At 54.2% G+C, this 19,665-nt stretch overlaps 8 protein-coding genes across 8 annotated transcripts; 4 read left to right on the plus strand and 4 right to left on the minus strand.

Annotated features, from left to right (window-relative positions):
* Positions 1–112: 112 nt before the first annotated feature.
* BROUX77_001347 (uncharacterized protein) lies at positions 113–2,374 on the plus strand (the record flags this gene model as incomplete). Its single annotated transcript, XM_073745766.1, has 2 exons — positions 113–932; positions 987–2,374. The coding sequence occupies 2 exons, from the start codon at positions 113–115 to the stop codon at positions 2,372–2,374; spliced, it is 2,208 nt and encodes a 735-aa protein (XP_073609582.1).
* Positions 2,375–2,548: 174 nt separating this feature from the next.
* On the minus strand, positions 2,549–3,934 carry BROUX77_001348 (uncharacterized protein; the record flags this gene model as incomplete). Its single annotated transcript, XM_073745767.1, has 1 exon — positions 2,549–3,934. The coding sequence occupies one exon, from the start codon at positions 3,932–3,934 to the stop codon at positions 2,549–2,551; it is 1,386 nt and encodes a 461-aa protein (XP_073609583.1).
* Positions 3,935–4,595: 661 nt separating this feature from the next.
* Positions 4,596–6,141, minus strand: BROUX77_001349 (uncharacterized protein; the record flags this gene model as incomplete). Its single annotated transcript, XM_073745768.1, has 4 exons — positions 4,596–4,871; positions 4,951–4,992; positions 5,052–5,861; positions 5,932–6,141. 4 exons carry the CDS (start codon positions 6,139–6,141, stop codon positions 4,596–4,598), a joined length of 1,338 nt encoding a protein of 445 aa, XP_073609584.1.
* A 2,529-nt stretch (positions 6,142–8,670) lies between these two features.
* Positions 8,671–9,890, minus strand: BROUX77_001350 (uncharacterized protein; the record flags this gene model as incomplete). The annotated part of the gene is made up of 7 exons (XM_073745770.1): positions 8,671–8,780; positions 8,859–8,961; positions 9,021–9,065; positions 9,180–9,359; positions 9,452–9,547; positions 9,689–9,742; positions 9,861–9,890. 7 exons carry the CDS (start codon positions 9,888–9,890, stop codon positions 8,671–8,673), a joined length of 618 nt encoding a protein of 205 aa, XP_073609585.1.
* Positions 9,891–10,994: 1,104 nt separating this feature from the next.
* Positions 10,995–12,330, plus strand: BROUX77_001351 (uncharacterized protein; the record flags this gene model as incomplete). Its single annotated transcript, XM_073745771.1, has 3 exons — positions 10,995–11,141; positions 11,207–11,890; positions 11,956–12,330. 3 exons carry the CDS (start codon positions 10,995–10,997, stop codon positions 12,328–12,330), a joined length of 1,206 nt encoding a protein of 401 aa, XP_073609586.1.
* A 523-nt stretch (positions 12,331–12,853) lies between these two features.
* BROUX77_001352 (uncharacterized protein) lies at positions 12,854–14,729 on the minus strand (the record flags this gene model as incomplete). The annotated part of the gene is made up of 2 exons (XM_073745772.1): positions 12,854–14,397; positions 14,492–14,729. 2 exons carry the CDS (start codon positions 14,727–14,729, stop codon positions 12,854–12,856), a joined length of 1,782 nt encoding a protein of 593 aa, XP_073609587.1.
* A 715-nt stretch (positions 14,730–15,444) lies between these two features.
* On the plus strand, positions 15,445–15,935 carry BROUX77_001353 (uncharacterized protein; the record flags this gene model as incomplete). Its single annotated transcript, XM_073745773.1, has 2 exons — positions 15,445–15,492; positions 15,693–15,935. The coding sequence occupies 2 exons, from the start codon at positions 15,445–15,447 to the stop codon at positions 15,933–15,935; spliced, it is 291 nt and encodes a 96-aa protein (XP_073609588.1).
* A 637-nt stretch (positions 15,936–16,572) lies between these two features.
* BROUX77_001354 (uncharacterized protein) lies at positions 16,573–19,011 on the plus strand (the record flags this gene model as incomplete). Its single annotated transcript, XM_073745774.1, has 7 exons — positions 16,573–16,581; positions 16,726–16,762; positions 16,843–16,864; positions 16,989–17,037; positions 17,123–17,207; positions 17,273–18,837; positions 18,955–19,011. The coding sequence occupies 7 exons, from the start codon at positions 16,573–16,575 to the stop codon at positions 19,009–19,011; spliced, it is 1,824 nt and encodes a 607-aa protein (XP_073609589.1).
* Between the last annotated feature and the right edge of the window lie 654 nt (positions 19,012–19,665).

Here is a 19,665-nt window from a genome sequence, read left to right on the forward strand (position 1 = left end):
CAGCATCATTTAGCCCAACGGCAGCGCTCTTTTTTTTTGTTTGGATGAGAATTGCACGATATTTTATATTTTCTCATGCTACCACTTCCATCTACGTCTTAGCCACCGAATCATGTCTTCCCGCTCACAACCACGGCCGCGTCCCACTCGGCCCGCCATCAATTTGAGCTCTCCCGCTCGCCCGAGTGACAAGCACGGAGAAGCATCTACGCCGATTTCTCCGCCGCGTTCAGGCAGCACGCGGCCAAAGAAGAATGCCTCCGTCACGCCCAAACGATTTGCCCGCTTCTTCACGCCGCGTTCGTCACTCGGAAACTCCAATGCAGAAAGCGGCCGGAAGCGGAGTGCGCTCGATGCTGTGGACGAAGACCCTTTGAACAACAGATCTACGAAGCGGCGATTATTTCCGACTACGGTAGACCGGGCGGCTGGGAAACAGGCTGCGGTTGCGGCGGATCAGGATGCGGAGCCGGAGCTGCCGCCCCACCCCCAATCTGCAACACGCACGGAGCGAGATGCAAGTGTCGGCATTGAGCCGAGCTCGGATATGGACTGGCTGCCCACCATGTCATCGCCGTGTATGCGACGCTTCCGGCAACCGTCTGTTCTGGAAGCCATCGAAGACGACGATGTAGAAGATCTCGAGCTGGATTCTTATGCGGCGTCCAGCAAGTCAAGGCCTGTAACTGAGCGCACAACTCCAGCCCCTCTTATCAAGCGCTTCGAAAACATGTCGTTCCGCGGTCGTATGCTGCACCGAGAGTTTGGGAACAGCCCGCGGCTAGGCCGGGCGTCTGTCTTGGCTCGGGCTCTGCCTTATCAATCAACCTTCCTGACGTCTCTGTGCTCAACAGCAGCAAATGTATGGAGTCTCCACGATCTGACTCCTGCGCAAGAGACTGTTGTTCCGTTTAGTATGACGACCGGTGTCGGTAAGGAACAGCATCTACTAAAGCACTACTAGATGTACACTAACAAAGGCATAGACAAACAATCGACGCACCTGACTTTAATTGGAGACTCTAGCGGAACGGTTCAGGTCTTTCGGCGCTCGCCAGAGGAAGGCCCTTACGTGGATCGATTCTGGCGCGCCCATGAAAACGCCATCACCGCCATTGATTTGCGGGACGCTCACATAGCAACAGCATCCAGTGACCGGACTGCACGCGTGATCGACTTTGAAACGGGGCAGACAGTCATCAACCTCGGCCCCAACGAAGCGGCCCTCCGCGACATCAAATTCCGGCCTAGCGACCCGCATGTTGTCCTGACGTCTTCTCGGGGAGGCATCATGAGCATCTTTGATATCCGCCATAAGCAGCCTACCAATGCGATGGACGATGCAGAGGTCACCTTCATGAACCCACGCCTATCCAGAGCCTTCTTCCCCAGCGCCCAGGTGCAACATGCCAAGTCCATTTACACCATTTGCCGGGCCAACACAGCTCCCAAGGGACAGCAAACCACAGCCTCTCATTCGTCCATCACTGCCGTCCAATGGCTCCCTAACCGGGACCACTTGTTTATCTCTGCGGGCGAGGGGGATGCCTCTATTAGCCTTTGGGACTCGCGATATATCCCACGGAATCAGGCGGCACCGCTCGCGCATACCCAACTGCCCACCGGTGACCCGCACTACACTCGCAACTTTGGCGTAACATCGCTGTCTCTCGGCTCAGACGGCACCCGTGTCTACTCTACCTGTCGCAACAACAGTATCTACGCATACTCTTTGCCGCACCTCATCCTCGGCCAGGCCCTAGAACTGGAGCCCCTCCATAAATCAAGGCTGCCCCACAAGGGCCAAGATCACGTTGGTCTTGGGCCACTGTACAGTTTACGCCACGAAAGCCTGCATATTGACAGTTTCTGGATAAAGAGCTCCATCCAATCTGTATCCGTGACCGGCACCGGCGATATGCTCGCTGTAGGCAACAGCGCCATACACCCCATCGTCTTCAACGTTGAGGAAAAGACACACCGGGCCCAGCATCAGTGCACCGAGGCGCGCATAAGGTTCTTGCCCACCTCCTCTGCCGACGCCGAGTCCCAGGCTACCAACAACACGCGGCGCTTGCCGTGCGTCATGAACGGCGTTGTGCTGCGCAGCGGCAACGACAACCGCGCCACGACGGAGACGACGTCGGTGGCGTGGCAGGCGGACGGGTCGCTAGTCACGGTGGATGACGAGTCGCGCGTTCGTTTTTGGAGACACGACGATAGGCTAGCCGCTCAGCTGCGTGCGGAGCGCGCTGATGCGCCGGTTCGGTTTATGCATGGCTGGGCGGATGTACCGCGTCATCTGTCTGCGTTTGACTCGGAGGATGATGGCCAAGCAACAAGTTTGATGGAGTTCAGGGAATCGAGGCGGTGAGGTAGAAGTACGGCAAAGGTCAGATCACAGTATGCATGCTTGAATGTGAGATATCTAGGTAAGGTATTTGTTCCAGAGTTGTATCAAAGTAGTTATTAATTCATGCTTAACTGTTCCCATCTCCGCGCTTGTAGTTCGTAATTATGGATTCTAGGGCTCTAACCCAGTCCCCCTTTATTCCGAGTCTCTGTGCGGCATCACATTATCAAACTTGATCTTCCTCTCCCTCCTTTCAGACCCGCACCCGCCCCTATCAACCATCTGCAGACCTTCTGGCGTCAACGCCTGCGGGTCATCGCCCTCATCTGCTACATGGCACGCATCCAATCGCGGGACTGCACGCTCGCCATCTTCCAGCCCCTCATCTGCCTGCAAATCATACATTGTGCGCAAGCCCAGCTCATCCAAGCCCGCCACGCACCACTTACGCTCGCGATTCAACTGCACGCTATCCCTGGCCGCGCGCCGCGGGTGAGTCTTGCGCTTCGCCCCCTGCATCCCGGCGCCACCACCGCTCGCCTGCTCCCGCGCCTCAGCCGCCCCCACCGGTGTCCCCGTGTCCCCGCGACAGCCCGCGCGCAAGCCCCGGGCCAGCACATCGAGCTCCTGGACGACCTCGACGAGCGACTGCGCAAGGAAGCGCGCCTCCTCGGCGACAACCGCGATCTGCGTGCCGTCCAGCAATCCGTCGGCCGTCTGCAGTGCAGCAGCCACCTGCGCCTGGCGCGCCGTGCTCTGCTCGGCTGTGATGCCGGCGGCGAACATGGGCTGTGCGCGTGAGTGGCCCGTGCGCCGACTGCGTAGATTCGGCGCCACGGGCCGCAGCGTGCTGCAGTGCTTTTTCCAGAATTCGGGCGGCGGCAGAGTAGTTGTTGCGGTCGCAGGCGTCAAGCTGCCAGAGGCTGGAGGACTGGCGGCTGCGGCTGCGGCTGCGGCTGCGGCTGCGGCGCTAGTGGAGCCGTGTGGTGCGGCGGGACGCACTTTGGGGCGCATTTGGTCTGACGACAGGCGAATGGCCTCGAGGAGTGTGTAGCAGTAGCCCAGCAGTGCATTGGGGTCGGTACTACAGGTGCGGGTAATGTGGGCTACGATGTCGGACATGAAGGTGTTTTCAGCGGTCATTGCGGCTAGTTCGCGATCAAGATCGTCGGTGTCCCAGCCACAGAGATCAGAGATGTCAGTTCGCATGTCGCGCTCGTGTGCTGCGAGAAGCGTAATCAGCGGGTTCGCAGCAGCCGCAGCGGCATAGGGCGCAGACACGTCGGTCGGGCCAATGTCCTGGCCGCCAGCGCTGGTCTGCTGGCGCCAGGCGTTGACCACGGCAGAGAATATGGGCATGAAGTAGAGCAGGCCGGTGGCGAAGAGAGAGGGATCAGAGGCGTAGGGCGGGAAGGCTTTGGGCAGGCGGCTGCTGGCGAGGTTGGCGAGGTTGCGCAGGTAGATGTGCGTCGAGGCGTCGATGTCGTGCAGCGTTTTGGAGGCCTGGCTGGGGCTGTAGGCCAAAGGCTGCTGGGGAGAGCCATGGCGAACAGGCTCTTGGCGAAGAATTGGTGATGCCATGGTGAAAGACGCGATGTAATGTGTAGCGAAAGGGTATGAATGTGAGAGAGTGTGAGGATGAGAGTGTGAGAATTTGAGCGAGAGGGTTACGGCCAGATGAAATAATCAGTGAGAAGAGACTCAGCACGTGTCCAATGAACAACAGAGACCATAAACAATCTCCTCTCAAGGCGTCACGCAAGCGAACTTCAGCGAAAGTGCCGGGTGGCGACTTGCACCGTCACCACATAAAAGCGGGGGCGTCAGTTATACCGTAATCACTACCGCGACCATCGACGGCACGCCTCGGGATTGGTGGCTTCAAGACAGTCGTGAGGCATGCAACTAAACAGCAAGGGCGAGCTGGCCATGACGCCGCATGTCTGGTGTGTGTTGCCACACGGCGGCTGTGGCGCTGGAGATGCAGGCGAAGCTACGGGATTCTAGAGGACAGCACGATATGTGTATGTACATGGACGTAACTACAGATGTGAATTGTACGCGGCATGCTTTGCACACGCCAAATCCATTGCGCTTATTTCTTGCTATGCTAATCTGATGTTCCTCGCACTGTCGTGCAAGTCCTGTTACACGGGCTGCTCCTTCTCCTCTGAGGAATCTGTGTCGGCCGCCGCAATCCCAAATCATTTCCTTCCCCCTTAGTGACCCGCGCGTCGTCTCTTTAAACTCGCGAGTCTGGTTGCAATCGCATAAACTCTTCGCCACTCTCCTTTGCACTGTCGTCGTGACTCTCATTGTTGATGAACAGGAACGACATGAACACAACCGCAGCACCGACCCAGTACACCCACGGTGCATACTGCTGGTACTGGAACATCTCGCCAACCAGCGAAAGCGGGATCGTCAGGGAGATGCCGACGGTGACAACAAGTGGCGTCGTGAGAAGCATGGCAAAGGCCCAGGAAATATCGCTCAGAAAAGACGTGGTCGAGTTGATCTGTTTGTTGAAAATGGTCGCGTTAGACATTGGTGTTTTTTTTAAACAACTACATCAAGACATAAAACAGGTAGCTTACCAAGACAATGGTCCAGATCCGACCGGTAGGAGGAAGTGCAAACTGTCAACAAGTGTTCTAGTTAGTACCACGAAATTAAGATGAGGGAACAGTCTACTCACAGTCTCGATGCCAGTCCAGTGCAGAATAAAGAAGCCGGGCCAGAGGAACAGCAGGTTCAGGATGCCTACAAATCCAAAGAACAGCGGCATGTTGACCCTCTCTTCGTTTCCGACACGGCCCTTCATCACCGTGACGTACATGCCATAGACAATAGCGCTGGCAAAAGCCATGGCGTCACCAATAGCAATCTGCGACTGTGATTTGTGCGGAAAGCTGCCACGGTCCTCGTCGCGAGACCCAGTTAGATCAACAGTTGACACTAGGATGACGCCGGCCAACGATGTCAGCACGCCAAAAAGCTTTCTTCTAGTGAAGCTCTCGACACGGAACAAGGCGCAAAAGGCCAGCGTCCATACACTGCTGGTTGACGAAAGGATCGTCGCGCTACCCACGCTTGTGTACTGTAGGCAGGCCGAGGCAAAGTAATTGGCAAAGAACCACAGGAGAGCAAACTCGGCAGCAAGTCGCAGGGTCTCGAACATGGACAGGCGAGCATTACTCTGCTCCTTCGCGGACTTTATTGAGTTTTCTTCGTTGGGAAGGCGGTCGAGACTGTCGCGGCCATCGTCGTCTCCGTGGCTGGAGAGAAGGCTGTGGTTGGATGAGTCGTCGTGTTGGTGGAAGCGCAAGCTGGAGCTCTTGGACATTTGATACTCGGCCCAGATATGGCGGAGTTCTACGCGAAGGCCTGAGAGCCCATTTTGGTAAACAAACTTGACAAAGGATGGCACAAGATAGAGTGCGAATATCGAGGTGTTGACATATACCACAAAGAACGGCTTGTCGTATGTCGCATCGGAAAAGATAGACTAGAGAATCAAAGGGTAACTGTTAGCGTGGGGGCCAAGTTGGTATTGCGCTCCAGATATTGCGACATACACTGGCCATGAAGTTCGAGCATGTCCACAGAATGACAGTCACCATCAGAAGCGAGATTCCCAGGGTCCGGCGACCCAAGCCTCCCAGCCCTACCGCCTCTGCAAGGGCGCTAATTTCCGAGCCGCCAGACAGCACAGAAGGCGATCTGGTGCGAAGGGTTCTTTCGTAGTCGGTCAAGCGACCAGTGCGCTGGATATCGGCATCGGCCATGATTGCTGTTTTGCTGGATGTGGTAAGAAACCTCCCCTCAAAAAAAGAAAAAAAAACCACAGAAAAGGACAAGAAGCAGGCGCACAAGGGTATCAATGCGGCACAGGCAAAACTCTGCGGATACGAGAACTCAACACCGCCAGGATAACGAGAGAGAAAGAGGGATCAACAGGGAATTGCGATAGTTGCCATGGACAGATCGGCGATGGTCAAAAGGAGCACCTGGTGGGCGGTGCGGGCAGTTATATTCTGTGCTATAGGTTCCGTGTCGTACGTGGTGGGCCATTCGTCGATGGGCGGTTTTGTGGTTGGCGGTTGACGGGCGGTGAGGCCATACAAGGTGTGAGCAGCCGAGAGAGAGAAGGGACGGCGAGAGAGGACAGATGCAGACCAGATACGAGACCAGTCTCGCTTGGTAAAAGAACGGGCGCCACAGCGGCTGCGTGCTGTGTTTTGTGTGGGCGCGGGGCGACTTGTGACGTGATGTTGTGATGTGATGTGTGTCTTGGTATCTCAAGGGCGGGGTTGCTGGACGCGCAGTACGTTTATGTGCGGCGCTGGTATCGCGATATTCGGTTCAAGGAGTTGGCCAGAAAAAAAAACAAAAGAAGAGACAAGACCCTCGGCGAACGACACTTGCGAGACAGCTTCACTTCACATAGCAAGCCAGCAGCCTGGGCGTGAGGCGTATGAAACAAGAGGGTGTATCAGATCCAGCCAGAGACCCATTGGCCAGAGCGCATTGCGGCAAGGATTCGGCAAAAGAACAAAAGAAGGGGCCACGGACCAGGTGCACGCGTGCGTCTCTGCGTATTGCTTGCCTCTATGTCCGCAAACGGGGAACCCGGCAATGCTAATGAGGCCAGGTGAAGAGAGAACCAAGAGGAGGACGGCAGGAAGATCCCGAGAAAAACGACACAACCCTAGCATACCCTGGCGATGCTTCCGTTTTCAGCTCTTACACGCATACGTACCCGTGAGTGAGCTGTCTCCCTTCTCCTTGCATCTTGTCGTGGGAGACACCCGTCAGCAGCTTGATTGATGAATCATTCTGATTCTTAGTGACTGTATGCGCGTTCTCTGCTCTTGGCATCGTATAATGCGCCGTAATATAGACATGTGAACAAGTGCCCAATATAACCCTAGTTTATGCTCCAAAAAACCCTACAAGATCTTCAACTCCAGTGCACGTAACACAAAAAAGTCAAACTGAGTACTACATTCTGCCAACTTGACAGAAAGACATTTTGATCATTGACGAACTGTATTTTCTTCAGCCTACCCTCAAGTCGGATTTACGTTTAGGAACCCTGCCGCTGAACTCTCATGCCCACAAAGAAAGCCTCCAAAGGCCAGGGATTAAAAAATAGAATCACGGAATGCCAAGTTAGCTTCAAGCCGCGCCAACGACAGCCCCCGGTCGGACATGCCTCTTGATGTTAAACCCATATTAATACTCCAAGAAGTTGCGAGACCTCAACAATCCCTACAAGGTTCCGCTTTGAACCTCTCCTATCCCCTCTTCTCTCTCCCCTCTCTCCTCACCCTGGCGTTATGCTCACTGTTACACAACTCACGGGAGCGCCAGCGACAATCCCGACCCATCGGAACCTTGGTATGGCATTCTCTGCGACGTAGTCAAAGCAGCTGATACATCCAGTGAATTGTTTTCGAAAAATAAAAAGCGTTCAGTGTCATTATGCAAAACAATCTGCCCTGATGGGGGTACCGTCCACTTCCTCCCATTATTGGATAAGTATCTGCCGAGTTGTCAAGCTGAGACCACTTGCTTGCTTAGACCTCGCATCACGAGGCAGTATCAGGGACTGAAGGCCGTAGACGGGAATGACGAGTGGCGGGCTGTGATGTTTGTAGATTGCGAGGGGAGTGCCATTTATCCCGAACCTTGAAAGTGTATAAAAGTGATGACAGTTTCTCATAAAGGGAGCCATCGATTGCCCTTCCGTACTTATGAGCCAATAGTTATGTAATAAAGACCCTTACTCATAACCAATAGATCTGCTCAAATCTATCCATGTCTTTGCTAATGCTGTTCAAAAGCTGCTTGGTATCAATAATGAATTATACTGTAGTCTATTCTCTTGGGCCTGACAAGATCAAGTTGTCCATCCAAAGAGCCAGGTCATGACCGGGGGTTTATACTATCACAGGTATGTAAAGGAAGACCAGATGTGACCTTTATGATATAAGAAATGCCAGTAAAGGCGGCAGAGAACAGAAGACGAGACTGAGAAACCAAGAAAGGATACATGAGAGAAAAGCAAGAAGAAAACAAAAGAATCACTGCCCCCCCACAAAACAAATGAAGACGGAAAGCAATGAAAGCGACGGCGGACAGCAGGAAAACAAAAAAATGTGAGCCGCAAGGACATGAAATAATCGAAAAGAACCAAAAAAAGAAAACAATAAAAACCAAAAGTCATCAACGCCTTGTACATCGTCGCCTTCGCATCCCGAAATACGTCTTGTGTACACCCTTTCACTAACAGCAGCAAAGAATAGCAAAGCTTAGCAGGCGCAACCGTCACGGTCGTTGTCAATATGGATGTTGATGGGGTCTTGGAACTCGCCGCTGAACTCCTCAGACTCTTCCTGGGCTAGGGCATTGCGGGCAATGACTACGGGGATGGTAGATATATGGTTAGTACTGTTGCGGTCTCAAAACTCGGTTGTCTTTGGGAGCTGGAGTTACTTACCCTCAAAGGCCTGTTCAATGTTGATGGCCTCCTTTGCTGAAGTCTCAAAGTAAGGGATACCGCCCTTGGCCTGACAAAAGGCCATAGCGCGTCGGTTTGAAATCTAGAGGGCGCCTGGTTAGTCGGGCCATGTTGGCATTTTCGCGGTGTCCATCGACTTACTACGCGCTTGCTCTCCTCCACGTCAATCTTGTTGCCGAGAACGACCTATGTGATAGCAGATGGTTAGCACAGGCGGCTCTGTAGGATTATCGTTTTCGACGTAAGCCATGCCGTTGTGAAGGACAAGCCCAGTCCTATGCGCCAGCCATGTAGACTCACAAAGGGGAAGTTATCGGGATCGCGAGGCGAAGCTTGGATCAGGAATTCGTCGCGCCAGCTGTCGAGCGCATCGAAACTCTTAGGATTGTTGACGTCATATACCAGCACGCAGCAGTCGGCACCGCGATAAAAGGCAACGCCCAGTGACTGGAAGCGCTCCTGGCCTGCAGTATCCCAAAGCTTCAAAGTATGTTAGCAAGTTGGTCTAGTTATGCCTCGGTTTGGCATCGCATGGCCACAGGAAACAGGGCTGCCAAGTTCTCGTTACTCACCTGCATGGTGACCTGGCGGTCGTCCACAAGCACCTCGCGGGTCAGAAAGTCGGCGCCAATGGTGGCCTTGTAGCTGGCGCTGAACTTCTTGTTGACCTATAGCAGCACAAGACACAGTCAGAATACAGTACAAGCACATGCCGTGCAGCGTCGGGCCCACGGGATGGTTCTCGGGACATCTCCAGTAATCGCTATCGGTCGGCCGGCGGACGGGGAAGGAAGAGGAGCGTTGCGTACATATTGGTTCATCAGACTCGTTTTGCCGACACCGCTATCGCCCAGAATGATGACCTGAGAGGAAAGAATCGCGGTTAGCTCTATAGTCCCTCGGGCAGTAGGAGCACAGGTCTCGTCGGGCAGAGAGCTCTGGCGATGGAGACGCCGGCAGAGGGAGCCCGGACTTGCGCACCTTGAGGAGGCCTTTCTTTCCAGCTGACATCTTTACGTCGAGGGGGGGGAGGAGCCGGTCAACAACGGAGAAACAGAAAGTCAAAGGGGCGGAACAAATATGCACAGGAAATGTCGGCGTCGTATTTTGCCGCGCAGATGGGAGGTGAAAAAAAATATATCGAGATCGCAATCACGGCGTTAGATGGCAATAAGGCGTGGGCGGGAAGAGATAAGCCTGAGCAGTAAAAAGAGCAGAGGCGAGAGTTGAAAGGCTGGGATCTGGTGAGAAGCAGTGGCTTGGCTAGCCAATGTGGCCAAGGTGCTAACACTGGGCTGGCACTAGGCCGCTACAGGCGGGTCTAGGCCTTTGTTTCAGTGGCAGTTTGCGCTGATCGCCCTGAAACTGGCGCACTTAATGCCCCCTTCAGGGCTTTAGCCTGGATGATTTAGCAGTCTTTTGCTAGCATGCACACGAATCTTTTGGTGATACGGAATGCGGCAGCAACGTCGGCGTCTGCACTAGTACATCCAAACGTACATTCATAATCTCAGGCATCCAAAGTCTGTTTCTACGCACTTCTATGTCTTGAATAAGCCGCATCCGGTGCACAAGCTTCTGCTGGTGCAGCGCTTTATCAAAGCCTCGTCCGCGACCTCCCCCAGTGTATATAATGGCCCTGGACAACAGAGCCTGGAAAGCTACACGATTGGGCAGATAAGGCTTATCGGGAGTGGCTGGTTGTTTGGCTTGGGACTTTGTAGACCTGTGATCAGCAGCAACAACACTCATAATAGGAGCTTCACAAATATGTAGCTCTCGATAATTCTCTTCATGTAGTTACATGCATATATGTATACATGCATACAGCATACGCTTACAATCTGCAGAACAGCTGGCACATCCTTTCGCGCCCCAACATCGCGTAGTTCCAACTATCTTCAAACCTCGCCTGTTATATCCGTCTGTTTTCCTTCATCACTCACATGCAATGACTAAGCCACACTGTCTCCACTAAATCCGCCAACATCGTCATTGCCCACCAGCAAACCCTATTGCCGATAACTACACAACTATTTAAACTTGGTTACACGACCGCCACAATGCAGTCTTGATGGCCGCTAAACACTTGCCCCCTCGATCGCGTGCTATCCAATGTCGAATGACGACGACGTCATCGCAAAGGTCCATGGCCTCTGCGACACTGAGCTTGCTCTCCTTCTGAGTCTCGTAGCCCGCGAAAATCCCATAATCAGCACGCCGGCCGCAGTCCAGGATGACCTGATAGCAGAGCTGCAACTAGTAAGGCCCTCATTGTTTCGGAGGCTCTCCGGTGATCTAAGTTTCTAACCCCTTGCTGGTCCTAGATTTCCGCAAAAACTTTTGGCCTGACATGTGCTGTTATACAATGCTCACCCCAAACTACCGTTGAAAGCTTCACCACGTCTATCCTGCGCAGCCCGCCGCCGCTGCCGTCACCACAGCCTCTACCACCACGCTCCCCACCTCCATTCTCGCCCCGACTCGACTACGACGGCTACATGACAGCGCGATATCCCAACTCGGCGTCTGGACTCACCGTTCCTGGCTCCACAAATGCGTCATCTTCCCCTGGGCATGCTGCGGTGCCGTCTACTCCGGGGAGCAGCAATATGGTCCCAGTCGCATCTACGGTGGCCGCAGCTACTCTACAGATACCCAATGTCATCATTGCCAAGGACCTCAATCTGGCACCGCAGGTCGTACAAATCCAGGCGCTGGAGCTGCTCCGGACAAAGCGCATCTTTACACGAACGATACAGACTGCGCCAAAGCAGTTTATGCTTATCCCTGTGCTCGTCGCAGAAAGAAACAGCAAAGAGCTCACTACGCATTTAAATGACCAGTTCTTCATTGCCCACTTCTATGATCCCGAGGATGGCTTTGTCTATCTTGGCAACGGGGAAGCCGAGGCTTTGCACAACGACACCGACTCTGTAAAATCCACCGCCAGCGTGGTTAGGCGCAGCACAAGCGACCTGTGCCTGGACGAAGCAACCTTTTCAGAACTCGTGCGTCACTCTTACTCACCCCGCCCTTTGCCTAGTAATGCCCCCTTGCTAAAAGTTCACCCCAGGACATATCAACGCTCAGTAGCCTCAGCACACACGTCAAGACCGACACCGAAGTCCTACGATACCAGCTCAACATCGCCGCTTTCCTGCGCATGCATCGTGCCGTCGCCTCGGGCATCTCACCGACCGCAACCAAGCACCTCGAGAAGCTGTGCTGCTGTCTGGCGCCGCTGCACCGCATCGACTTCGTCACGCCAGCCCTCGTGGTGCTTGCCACCCGCAAGGTCTATCCGCACCGCATCGTCATGGCCGCCACAGAGCAGGAACGAAGCATGCAGTGGGGAAGCGATAGTAAAACTGTTGGTGCATATCTGGAGGATTTCGGACCGGAGGATGTGATTGAAGATGTGATTGAAATGGTGTCGGCCCCTGTGTGACGGGCCGTATTTATCATTTTTGTGGGGCTCCCCGTCTCGGAATTGCTGTCATAATCTCCGATGGTCTCTCTCTTTTCAACAAATACCCGGGCAAGATGGCCGAGCGGTCTAAGGCGCTGTGTTCAGGTTTATCTCTTCTGAAAACCTTCGCAGTGGAGCAATCCGCGCGAGTTCGAATCTCGTTCTTGTCAACCGTCCTTTTTGACGGACTATCCGTCAATCTGACTATAAACTACTTTTTTTAATCTTCATGTTGTAAGGGGCGATGAAGTGAGTATTTTTTTGAAGGTTTTTTTTTTGAGATTGAGATGGTCTAAAATCTTGCAATTCTGCAGTGGCTGAGAAAACAAGCAAATACGAGTATCCTAAAAGCGCAAATAAAATCATCACACATTTAAGCCAGGGCAAACTTTAACATACAAGGAACAAAGTCAACAGAGAAAAAAAACAAGTCTTGAAAAGCATACGTTTGATACCGGAAAAGGAAAAAGCCAACACAATATCACACAATACGCGGTATCGCCTAGGCAGAAACCTCCTTGACCTTGCATGTCCAACCCTCGCCCGATAGCAGCGGCAGACTGGCGCCCAGGCACCAACCGACCTCGTTGCCCTTGATCTTCTGGGCAATACGCACCTCGCGCTCCAGCGGCATCTCGTAGCCCGTGTGCAACAGAGCCAGCATGAAGTTGAGATCGGTGCAGAACATGGGCTCGTTCTTGAGCTCGTCGAGCGCGCCGGGGATGGACTTGAATTTGGCCCAAGCTTCCTCACCGCCGCACACAGTGGCGGCCAGGTCGTGCATCTCACTGAGCGTAAACGACTCGGGCATGCCCAGCGGCTTGGTGCGCTCGTAAAAGTATGAGAAGATGAAAACATCTTGAGTGGCAAAGGTCTTGGCAAGTGACGGCTGGTGTACGCCGTTGAACGAGCAAGGAGTCAGGGCGCACGACTTTTCCTTGTGGAGGATCTTCTCTGCCAGAGCGCGGCACTGAGCCGGGGCCGGAGTGGTGGGGCCCTTCATGGTGAAGTTGACAGTTTCACCCAAGGGGTGGTTTTCGCTGAGTGTCACGGAGATCTCCTCAACGAGACCAGGGGGCATGCACGGGTGCACAAGAGGAGTGTCGACGAACTTGGGGTCAGACTTGTGGGTTTCGTACAGCTCCTCGACAAAAGTGGCCTGCAGAGCCTTGCGGGCGCTCATGAGGCCGTATCCCAAGTGGGAGTGTTGGTACAAAGTAAAGTTGCTGCCGCCAAACTTGAGCTCGTACTTGTGATCACCGTCGCTCATCTTCTCAGGGGTACCGTTGACTTCGGGGAAAGAAGGCTCGAAGACAATCTGTGTAGAGCCACCGCCAAGGTCAAAGACAGCAGCAGTAGGTGTCTTCTCGGGACCGCCAATCTTGCCGAGGAGGTAGTTGGTGGTGATCCAGGCATACACACCCTCATCAGAACCGTCCATGATCACAACACCGTTGTCAGCCTTGGACACAACGGGGAAAGGGTAGGTGGTCTCAAGGTGCGAGCGGACGGCATCCAGGACGTCTTGGGCAGCCTTGGCTCCAGTCAGACGGAGACCAGCAGTAGCCTTGACAGCAACGGGAGTGCACGACTTGAGCGCATCAGGCACCTTTTCCATGGCAATCTTCATCAGAGGATCCAGACTCTTGGCAGCCTCAACAGGGTCCTTCGCCAGGGCAGACAAACCGGGCTTCACCTTCTCAAAGACCTCGCCCTCGAGCTCAGGTGTGTCGCCACAGTTGTTGAACTTGTAGACGTGGATACGCGAGCCAGTACTGCCAGCATCAATCATCAGGACATATTGCACAATGGGCTTGTCCTTGGAGCTAGAGACAGTGCACTTGTCAGTGCCGTAGGTTGAGTCGGAGGGAGTCTGGCCCTGGGGCTTGGCCGGAGACAGGGACGAGTCAGTGGCAGGCTTCTTCACATCCACATCAGTCTTGGGGGCCTCGACATCTGCCTTAGGCGGTGCTTCGACGGCAGGCTTGGGGGCGACAGGGGGCGTGACGGGAGCGGCCGCCTCAGGCTGCTTGGCAGGCGCAACAACTAAATCACCAAACAGAACTATTAGCATGAGCGTAGACGACGGGGCCCAGACACGGCGGAATTCGGGCCAATGGCGACATGGACGCTTTCTCACCTCGGTCATTGGCAATCTCGGCGCCTTGTGGTGACAGCCAGTAGAAGAACAACACAACAAACAGGATCAAAGCGGTGGTCTTGATCCACCGGACTCGCTGTACTTGAGCCATGGTGGTGGTAGAAGAAGCTGGAGTCGAGGGAGACGTGGCAGAGGAGCGTGTGGGCTTCTCGGGGCGATGGGAGGCGCTGGAGGCACTGGTGGTCGTCTTGGCCTTTGTGCGGGGAGTTCTCTTCATATGTAAAGAGGACACGCCGAGAAAAGCAACAACTCGCTGCTATGGAGATAAGAAAAGAAGTGCTGACCAAGGGCGGGCCAGGAGAACAAAGCACAAGTAAGCAGAGATCAAAATCTAGCCAGGGGTGGAAATTGGCAAAGTGGGTGGCGGAAGGAAGCGGTCGCGGTGGCCGATAGGCGGCAGTCAAGAAAGTGCAGCGCGGGCTATGGCGCTTATAACTAGTTAGTGGCTGGTTATAGTGGTTATGGCGAGATGCCACTGTTCGTCAAGCAAGACACTCAAGGAAACAACAAACCGCGGTGGGCGCGACGAGCTGCTTGGACGTGCGTGCGTGGCACTACGAGGCTGTGGCCCAAGATCAATGCAAGACTCGAGGCAAGCAAAATAGCAACAAGACACGCGTAAAGGGCCACGGGTGCAGCAACAACAAAGCATTGTGTGGTGTGTGCATACCTGAGATTCTGATGGGGGCAGCAAGGTTTGCTATAGGGGTCGCGGGGCTCTGTTGGTAGCAGTGGTGGCCCCTGTGATGGGCTTCAAGACGCTACATTAGGCGGTTCCGTTCGGCACTTTCAGGGGCCAAGGCCTAAGCCAGGAAGCCTGTGGGGACGGTTTTGGGGAACGAGAGAGCATCGGGGTTGACATCTGAGGCATTTGGTGACAGCTGTCAGATACCTGGTGGATGTAACATCGAAAGGGCCTCTTCCGCTCCGCCATGATTCAAGTTCATGAGTACAAGTACTCAACAGAAACACACATGCAAGTATGTAAGCTGCTGTTTCTACACCTGTGGCCTTGGAAAGACTCATGGGCTGGTGCCCCCGATATAAATACCACAATGGTCGGTCAATTATCTCGCGAAACTGTTGCTCAACGCCTACCACGGACACGACTCGACTTCCAACATGACGTTGCACAACCAGACAGACATTCTTTGATTTAAGCGATATTGCCGCTCGGTAGTTCTGCGACAGTGATCTCGACATGTCTTCGTTGCAACGCTCGGCCAACGACGCGCGCATTGCGAAATTTCTCAGCGGAAACTTCAGGCCGTCATACACGCGCAAAAATGCAATCTGCTTCATCGCGGAAGCCTTTGGAAATAGCCCCGGCAGCTATGCCACTGTCGACACATTGACCGGTTCTGTCATTGGGATCACGCACTTTGACGACATATCTACGAGCAGAAAAGAGCCCGGATACTAGATCGACACGGATCACTAGGGCCACGGCCTCATGACTAGAGTGGTCCAGTCGTTTTGCAGGTGGATGTGAACGGCGTGGTGATGGAGAAGATTTTGTATAGCCCGACCCGGCAGGACCTCCAGAACACACAGGAAGTTCCATATAGCCGGCAGAGCGTCCAAAAGGTCGAGGCGTTATGGCTGAGCTTCACGTAGTGACATGACCGACGGGCAGTGGTTCCGCTTCAGGGTGGCGTTGCTGGCCGGCGACTCGGGCCGTGATTGGCCGGATAAGTCTCCCTGGGCTCTTATCAGGGGCCCCCACTTTTGCGATGCTGCGCAGGACTGGCTGGCCAATAGCGGACATGGCTGCTCCTCTTGTGCACTTGTACTTGTAGCTTAGTAGAGCTCGGCCTTGCGAGTTATTACAGCGTGGAATGAGAAAATAAGCCTGCTTGTAGCCTTGCTTCGCCTCTCTTGCCTGCCCTCTGCTTCATCGACGACGCTTTATAACTCTGGCGCCCTGCTGATTCTGCCTTTGATCTTCTTCCACATCCTCACAATTCGACGCCGTGCCCGCTTGCAGTGCTGCGCCTTTGCTTCCGCTCTCGGCCCTCTCGACACTGATATTGCCCATCTCCTCCCCAGTCTAGCTCACGATGGCTTCGGTACGCTGAATTCCCGCTTGCGCGATTACACCTCGCTGGCTCTGGTGGCAGCCAGAGCTTTGGCTTGGCTGCAGGCTCTGTCGCAAGCCACCAGCATCTGCAGCCATGACGAATTGGTAGCTGACCACCACATTTCCCCTCCAGAAATCGAGCTCCAACGGCCATGACGCTGTCCACAATGGTGAGTGCGGGACAAAATGCCTGCGGGCCGTGATGTTTCCTGGACCAAAGCTGACCATCGGCCGTTCTTCTGTCTTCTAGGCAAGATCTACTCCATCTCTGGGTGCGTGCGAAGCCATCTCCCAAAAGTCCCTCATACCGTCGAGGTCGCTCGCCGCCTCCCTTGCCAGCGGTGCAACGAAAGCCAGACGTCGGTTCTGATTACTAACACTGCTCCGTCGCTATAGTCCCGTCGTTGTTGCCGAGGACATGATTGGTGTTGCCATGTACGAGCTGGTATGTCTTTATCCCGCTCCAAGTACACCCGTAATATAATGTACAAGTTTGCCTGACCGCACGCTGCTTTCATTGGCTGGTTTAGGTCCGTGTTGGTCACGACAACCTGGTTGGTGAGGTCATTCGTATCAACGGTGACCAGGCCACTATTCAGGTGTACGAGGAAACCGGTAGGTCCCTCTGTCTATTCGTCTCTCCGCGCCAGCTTTCCTCTAACTCTAGTCTTGAAAAACAGCCGGTGTCACGGTTGGCGACCCTGTTGCCCGCTCTGGCAAGCCCCTCTCCGTCGAGCTTGGACCCGGTATGCTCGACAACATCTACGACGGTATCCAGCGTCCTCTCGAAAAGATCTCCCATGTCTCGCAGAGCATCTACATCCCTCGTGGTATCTCCACCGCTGCCCTCGATCGCGAAAAGAAGTGGGACTTTACGCCTGTCGCAAAGGTTGGCGACCAGCTCTCGGGCGGTGATGTTTGGGGTACCGTGTATGAGAACTCCTTCATCTCTGTTCACAAGATTCTCTTGCCTCCCCGCGCCCGTGGTACTATCACCAAGATTGCCGACAAGGGCAGCTACACTGTTGCCGAGCCCATTCTGGAGCTCGAGTTTGACGGAGTCAAGACCGAGTACCCCATGATGCAGACCTGGCCCGTCAGAGTGCCCCGTCCCAGCACCGAGAAGCTGTCTGCTGACAAGCCCTTTATTGTCGGTCAGCGTGTTCTAGATGCCCTCTTCCCCTGTGTTCAGGGAGGTACCGTGGCCATTCCCGGTGCTTTCGGCTGCGGTAAGACTGTGATTTCGCAGTCCGTGTCCAAGTTCTCCAACAGTGATGTCATTGTCTACGTCGGTTGTGGTGAGCGCGGTAACGAGATGGCCGAAGTTTTAAAGGATTTCCCTGAGCTGACCATTGAGGTTGATGGTCGCCGCGAGCCCATCATGAAGCGTACCACTCTGATCGCCAACACATCCAACATGCCTGTGGCCGCCCGTGAGGCTTCCATTTACACTGGAATTACTGTTGCCGAGTACTTCCGTGACCAGGGTATGAACGTTGCCATGATGGCCGACTCTTCCTCGCGTTGGGCCGAGGCTCTTCGTGAGATTTCCGGTCGTCTGGGTGAAATGCCCGCTGACCAGGGTTTCCCCGCCTACCTGGGTGCCAAGCTGGCCTCGTTCTACGAGCGTGCCGGCAAGGTGACTACCTTGGGTTCGCCCGAGCGCGAGGGTAGTGTCAGCATTGTCGGAGCCGTCAGTCCCCCCGGTGGTGATTTCGCTGACCCCGTCACAACCTCAACTCTGGGTATTGTGCAGGTCTTCTGGGGTCTGGACAAGAAGCTCGCGCAGCGCAAGCACTTCCCTTCCATCAACACAGCAGTCTCGTACTCCAAGTACACCATGATTCTGGACAAGTGGTACGAAAAGGAGCTGCCCGATTTCCCCAGACTACGTGACCGCATCAAGCAGCTTCTGTCCGACTCGGAAGAGCTGGACCAGGTTGTGCAGCTGGTTGGTAAATCGGCTCTGTCTGATCCCGACAAGATCACTCTGGATATTGCCGCCCTACTCAAGGAGGACTTTTTGCAGCAAAACGGTTACTCGGATTACGATCAGTTCTGCCCTCTGTGGAAGACCGAGTGGATGATGAAGTTGATGATTGGCTTCCACGACGAAGCGCAAAAGGCCATTGCCCAGGGCCAGGTGTGGTCCAAGGTGCGCGAGGCCACTGCCGACCAGCAGTTGGCACTGCGCCAGCTCAAGTTCGAGGTTCCCACAGAAGGCGAGGATGTCATTTGCAAGAAGGTAAGAAGTCAATATGCGGCGCTACTCGGGCCTGCATGTTCTTGTTTCGCAAGAACGAACCCCTGTGTCTCCATATGATCTCCCTAAACCAATTCAGCTGCTAACAAGCGTTTATAGTACGAAACCATCTACCAGCAGATGCTGGAGAAGTTTGCTGCCGTCATGGACGAATAAGCAAGCACGCCGCAGTCTCTTCCTCACCTTCCTCCCCTGCCCCATACCCTCTCTCCTTCCGGTGGACTGGGGCTGTCTCGTTGTTTTGCTGATGATTGTGTTTCGCTTTTGGACTTGGGTTGTCTTTTTGCCTGCATATTGCTTGTGCCTGATATCTTTTGCTGTGGTTTTGTTTCTTTTTTTTTCTAGAGACGGAAATCAACGGGATGCCCTCTTGCCTTTGCTCTCCAAACTGTCAGTCGTGACTTTACCTATGTGTATACCCTAACCCTAGGATGACGGTGTAAATGAGGCCAACTACATCTCCGTGTCAGGCCTTGTTGCAGGTGGTGACATTTAGTGCCTAACAAAGAAGAGTGATAAGGAGCTACCAAGTCTGTTTGTCCGATGGAAGAACCGTATGTACATACACATCAACACACTAGAACAAATAAACAGAAAAACTACAACATGCCCCAAGATAAGAAGCCCTGGATAGGAAGAACAGCAAGAGTGGAGGAGAGCGAATGTAAAGGTCACGGCAAAGAGGGGCCACAGCAATAGCATAGAAGAAGGATGCGAAGACTGCAGGTAGACAAGGGAGCGGATCAACGCAAGCCTGGGAGTGACCCATGTTATGCCACACCGCGCATTTGAGTGCAGGCAGATGGATGG

This window comes from Berkeleyomyces rouxiae, assembly GCF_048999995.1.
Source record: "Berkeleyomyces rouxiae strain 22BRR77 chromosome Unknown BrBRR77_ptg000001l, whole genome shotgun sequence".
Lineage (NCBI taxonomy): Eukaryota > Fungi > Ascomycota > Sordariomycetes > Microascales > Ceratocystidaceae > Berkeleyomyces > Berkeleyomyces rouxiae.